Genomic DNA, 6,224 nt, shown 5'->3' with positions numbered 1-6,224 from the left:
TTTTCTAAATTCATTTCTGATGTATAAGAATGATTGATGGACAAAGTTGCTATTAAACAAACGTCTCCTTCTCATTGATTGGTTTCCTTTCCAATAAAAAGTACCGCCCTGAGTAAGGCCATTGCTTTGTTTCTTTGATTACATTCATTATGAATATATATTTACATATATGTATATATAATTAAACAAAACATTTTTTTTCAAAACTATTTAGTACTGACTTATTCCATATATTTTTTTATGTTCACATAAAGACAATACATAAACTAACAGCTCTTATTTGATTATTGCTGCACAATAATGCATAATGCATAGGGGTGTAACAATACGGCAAAAACCGTATTGCAATATATTGCCATTTTGCAGAAGCGTATTGCAATATATTGCAATACGTATTGTTGTGTATATACAATGTATTTTGATGAAAAGATGGTGTGACTTTGTATATTATTATTATATGTATATATGTATTCTTAGTAGAAACTTATAAAAATATAAGGACTAAATAGAAAATAATCTAGGAACTTTATTTCAATTCATTATTGAATATTGTATGTCCTGAAACTGTAAAACTGGAAACTATAACACATTAACAGTTAACTAGTCCTTCAGAAAATCTCCCATGAATTGGCACACATGGACACAATTAATCATTTCATGGCATGTTTTTCTTAAGGAAGATCAACATGTCCACATTTTCAGCACTTAACGCAGCCCTCTGTGCAGACAGTATGTCGCCAGCAGTGCTGAATACCCTTTCAGAAGGGACACTGGTAGCTGGCACACAAAGACGTTTCTGTGCTAATGCAGCCAGATGAGGAAAGAACCACTTATTATTTTTCCACCATGAAAGTGGGTCTGAGTTCAAATCTAAAAGGTCTATTCCCATGTACTTGTCAATTTCTTCTTTTACTTGGTCAACCAATGACTTTTCCCCTTTAACAGCTTTAACAATAATGACATCATCTAAAATCGAAGCAAGATCTGAAGAAGACGACTGGCTAGTACAAGTAGTAGTAACTTCTGTTTTAACATGGTCATCTGCAATTCAAAAACATCAATTGAATATGTACCTGAAGTTATTCTCTGAAATACTAAATATATTTGAATAAATATTGAGTTTTGAATGTCATTTACCTTCCTAGTAGAAACATTAAACAGTTGTTATATTCATCAAATATAAGAAAATAAAAAGATATACATGTAGTTAAAATAAATAAGTAGTGATAAACTGATAAATGGTGTTCCTGCTTATACCTTTCTCTATCTGAGATGGACCTGGTAAGGTGGGCTCAGCCGGATGAGGTTCTTGCTTGTTAGACTGTTCCACAGGCTCAGACTTAATTGACACACATTTGGAGGCAGCCTCAATAACCACTCGACCTGAGACAGCGACAGCATCTTCATCGTTTAGGTAGGATACCTTGAACCGAGGATCAAGTAGGCTGGTTTCCTGCAAGTATTCCGTCAGCTCATTATACCTGAAATATTGAAGTGTTGTATATTTTAGACTTACCATAAAACCATTTTCATACATGTATAATGAAACCGTGATTTGATTTTGTCTTTGTTATGTTCCATGTGCAATATAAATTTGATTATCATACAGTGCTTATTGCTCAATATCTGGGTATGTGCAATATACAATTTATTTATCAATATTATTGATTTATTATTTATCTGCAATATTATCATAGTTATTATTTATAAATTATAGTTGTTTTAAACTTATTGTTGTTTTAAGTATGTTTATATACCTCGGACGTAGATCGTCAGACATGGTTGATTTCATTTGACTTATGGCAGGAGCATCACTATCATGCACTTGGAGGATTTTATCAAGAATCAATTTCTGGAACGGCAGAATAAGTGATGCTGTGGGCAGGGTTTCAGTGCACAAAGCCGTGCTCACTTTTTTCACTGGCACAAGCACTGACATGATACTTTCAGCTAAAGTAATGTCGTCTTCACTAAGTGTAGATATATCTGTAGCATGCTTTCTAATGTCCTTGCACATAAGAGCAGCATAAACTGCAGGCTGTAGTTCCAGGAACCTTTCAATCATATCAACCGCCGAGTTCCATCTAGTGCAAACATCTTGGATTAACTTTACATCTCTAAGATTCAAGAGTTGAGCTTTCTCGTGAAGTAAAGCTGCAGCTGTTGTACTGCGATGGAAGAATGCAACAATGCGTCTTATTCTTCCCAACAAACGTGATACACTATTTGTCTTAAGACCCTTTTGAACAGCTATGTTCAATGTATGAGCGTAACATCCAAGATGTGGACGGGAATCAAGTTCTCTTGCTGCAACACACATATTTGAAGCATTGTCTGTCACTAAAGGTGGGTTTAATGGCAAACCCCACTCTTCAATAGCATCCCTAATGACTGCTGCATTGTTAGCACCAGTGTGACTGACTGGCATGGCCCTAGTTTGCAGGACATAATTCTTTATTATCCAGTCATCTGTAATGTGGCTTGAAGTTATAGTGACATATGATTCAGTTGCTCTGCTAGTCCAACCGTCAGTTGTCAAAGCTACCATGGAGGCTTGTAACAAATTCGATTTAACATCAGATTTAACCTTTTCATATATTGCAGGGACATGTGTCTGTGAAAAATAGGGCCTGCTTGGAAGACAATATTTTGGATGTAGAGCCTGCACCAGTTCTTTGAACCCTACGTCTTCAACTACACTGAATGGCCGTAAATCTTTGATAATAAATGAGTTTATTTTATTTGTGATAGCCATAGCTCTCTGGGATGAAGGCTTGTACTGCTCAGCTTTCTTAAACATTTTCATAACAGTTGGCTGTTTAGAAATGTTTGATAATATCTGACCTTAAGAAGAAGTCGGTTTCATGATTTTGTGGTGTCTCTCTAAGTGTGTCTGTAAATTAGTGGTGCCACCCCCACATTTCACGTCCATTTTACAATGGCAGCATACACCAATGTTTTCAATTATTTCATTTGATTCTCGTTTCCTTTTTAAGGAAAAATGCTGCCAAACAGCACTTTTTCCTTTCGTATTTTTAACAAGGTCAAAGGAGTCGTCCATTTTTGCAGCCGATACCGTGATCTTAATAAATAAGACGATTGCAAAGTTTGCTAAATGCTGGATAACCGTACCTTTCCGGGTTTTTTTTCTGCGGGCTCTTAATATCGGTACTGGTACCGCGTAAATAAATGATACGACATATAACGTATGCTGAATACTTCCGGTATCTGCTACTAGCGCAAGAAAGAGTTTTGATGCAAATTCACGGCTATTTAATTGAATTTCTGTATGTATTACAATGTATATGAAATTAGAAGGCAATTAATTGAAAACTATGATTTTAATAAAATACCGGTTTTCCGAAAATCGTACCGCGGTACGAAATTTATTTTTTCATAATTATTGCAATATGTCGGTATACCGGTAAACCGTTACACCCTTAATAATGCATTCATTGGATTTGATTTCGCTTGTATGACAGAACTTGAGTGACTGACATCCTACAATTAAAATAAGAGTAGCTCTGTTTGTGCAATGTAGACAGAAGCATTTAAATAGTTCATAAAAGTCCAGGTAAATTGAGCTTTTTACCACGTACTGCGTATCCTCGTGTTTCAGTCAGATAAATTACTCTTTGGTTTAACCCATTTCTAACCAAAATATGGTAAATTGTGAGTAACTAAGTTGATTTTAAGTGCAGTGTTAACCCAAATACTATTTCCAGCTAATTGTAAAATTTAATGTTAAATGTTATACTTGGCCAAATATAAGTTATTAAACGTTGGTACTTTATTGGGGTTTGTATCGCACCAACATTGTTATGGAGAGTTCCAGCTTAAGTGGTTAAGGTAGACCTGAGGTGTCCGTCTGTTCAGGCACCACCAACTTACCTTGGTTGCCTTAATTTCAGACATTGAGTAAGCTTTCGTACAGGTTGGTTTACAATTAAATCACAGAGACGTTAAGCGATTTTTTATGGTTGAAGGATACAATAAATCAGTCAACTTCTCAAAGCAATAAACAAGGGTATAGATTTCGTTTCCTCCGCTATGGAGTTATCTCGAGTCCGTTTCTTCTAGGTGCAACCGTTGAGACACATCTTGATTCATATACAAGTGATGTACCACGTAAACTTAAAAAGACATCTAAGTTGATAATGTAATTACTGGGTCTGAGAACGATAGTGAAGCAAAACTGTTGTATAAGGAATGCACAGAAGCATAAAAAATGTTTACCAATGCTTCAATGAATTTAAGAGAATGGCTTTCAAATCATGACATAGTCAATAAAATTATTCCAAGAAAAGACAGAGCAGTGCAAAGTGTTATCAGGTTTTAGAACATATTTCGAACACGAAAAAATGATACAATAGCTGTAAATCATATTAAAGTTTTAAACACTTACACAGAGATTTCGAAGCGAAGTATACTAAAAGTGAAAGCATCAGTGTTTGACCTTTTGGGCCTCTTTCCACTAATCATTTTGAGGGGAAAGCTTCTACTCCAAGATTTGTGGAGCAGAAATCTTGATTGGGACGAGCCCGTGGAAGAAACTGAAAGAAAGTTGTCATGGACTTCTCTACAGCTTGATTTATACAAATTAACAGAATACACACTAACCAGATGTCTAGCTGAGAGTCACACAGATGAACATATTGTATACCATTTGTTATTTTTTTTTGTGACGCGTCATCGAAATTCTACTCCGCAGTTGAATACTTCCGTCAGGAAAGTAAAGGACTGACAAAAGTTGATCGGATGTTTTCCAAAACACGTTCACTCCAATAAAATGCATGACCATACCTCATTTGGAACTAATGACAGTATTTATAGGTGTTAGATGTCTGGAGTTTGTGTCAAGGCTAGTTAAATTTTGATTCCGAAGGGACGAGCTATGGTTAGATCAGTTATCAGTACATGTACAATTTGTCAAAAGGTTTAAGGGGGTCCATATAAATGCCTAATATGCCATCGATACCAAAAATGAGAGTATGTGAGTCCAGTCCATTCACTTATACTGGATTAGACTTCCTTGGACAATTCCTTGGACAATTTTACATAACACATAATGGTGAAACAAAGTAATGTGGATTTGTATATTCACGTGTCTTGTGATTTGAGCGATTCATTTAAAGGTCAAAATATGTCAAGTGAAGAATTTATGTTGTGCTTTAGAAGATTTATATCACAGAGAGGCACGCCTATCCAAGTAATGCATCAGCATCGACTGCAATGAACAGACTTTTGAACAATGTTGTATGCGCTGAAGAAGTTCAAACATAGGTTGCAAGTAGGACTATTTAGTGTTCGTTTCATGTTGAACTTGCAACTTGGATGGGTGGTTTTTACGAGCGACTTGTAGGCATTGTAAAAAGATGTTTTAGGAAACGTATTTAAAGATAGTTGTTAACATTAATACAGTTTAAGAAAGAAGTCGAAGCAGCAGTAAACTCCCGACCTCTTGTCTACGTAGGCGATGATATAAATTCTAGTATAGCGTTAACACCAAGTTACTGTATGCCGCTCAATCCGTTTACAGAAATTCCAGAAATGCGCGACAACGAAAGGGAAGTTGACTACATTCTATATGAAAACATACGTGGCCAAAATATGTTAAATTCATTTTGGAAAATGTGGAGAGAAGATTACTTGAGTTTTCGTGAACGTATGCAATTTGCATTAAAACAGGGAAACAACATCATCATTCAAAGCGAAAGAAGGCGATGTTGTTCTTATTAATAAGGATAATCTTCCTAGAGGTTGTTGGAGAATAGAGCTTGTTAAAAGTCGGGATCGATATGAACGTTCGGCGAAAGTGACATTACCGTCCGGAAAAGTACTTGGTAGACCTATAAATCTGCTCTATCTAGTCGAATGCCAGTCTGATGAAAGAAATCAAAAGGCAGAAAGACCGAATAAAAGTTATGAAAATTCTAATCAACAGAAAACGTCAGAAACAAAACGTCTTTCACGTTAAGCAGCATTAAGTCCTAGAGGGAACATTTATTGTTGTTAAAAAATGATATGATTACTATTTATTACAGACAATTGAGTAATACATTACAAATTACGATTAAAATCAACATTGGTATTTCTAATCAATGTAAGATATATAAATAATGTGTATTATAGGTTTATTGTTAAAGCATAACTTTGTGTTAATAAATCAGTGTATTATATGATTGAGTAGCAAATATTTGTTTAAGTTTAAAGCAAACATATTG

The 6,224-nt window shown here is 35.2% G+C and overlaps 1 protein-coding gene across 2 annotated transcripts; it reads right to left on the bottom strand.

Annotated features, from left to right (window-relative positions):
• Window positions 1-409: 409 nt before the first annotated feature.
• On the bottom strand, window positions 410-3,291 carry LOC132719155 (E3 SUMO-protein ligase ZBED1-like). 2 transcript variants are annotated; one of them, XM_060702901.1, is made up of 2 exons: window positions 1,258-3,291; window positions 410-1,041 (listed from the first exon to the last, which is right to left on the bottom strand). In XM_060702901.1, exons 1-2 carry the CDS (start codon window positions 1,535-1,537, stop codon window positions 656-658), a joined length of 666 nt encoding a protein of 221 aa, XP_060558884.1. In that variant the 5' UTR covers window positions 1,538-3,291; the 3' UTR covers window positions 410-655. Both variants share the same exon structure in this region; 1 of them encodes a protein (XP_060558884.1).
• Between the last annotated feature and the right edge of the window lie 2,933 nt (window positions 3,292-6,224).

This window comes from Ruditapes philippinarum, unplaced genomic scaffold (genome assembly GCF_026571515.1).
Source record: "Ruditapes philippinarum isolate M1 unplaced genomic scaffold, ASM2657151v2 ctg1877_1_1_1_1, whole genome shotgun sequence".
Taxonomy (NCBI): domain Eukaryota; kingdom Metazoa; phylum Mollusca; class Bivalvia; order Venerida; family Veneridae; genus Ruditapes; species Ruditapes philippinarum.
This window is presented reverse-complemented; position numbering and strand designations above follow the sequence as displayed.

Excerpts from the sequence above, each read along its gene's own strand:
- LOC132719155 (XM_060702901.1), bottom strand. The coding sequence starts at position 1,537 with ATGTATGAAAATGGTTTTATGGTAAGTCTAAAATATACAACACTTCAA. Across the intron at positions 1,042-1,257 it reads TCCATCTCAGATAGAGAAAG|ATGACCATGTTAAAACAGAA; the intron begins GTATAAGCAGGA and ends TTTGAATTGCAG.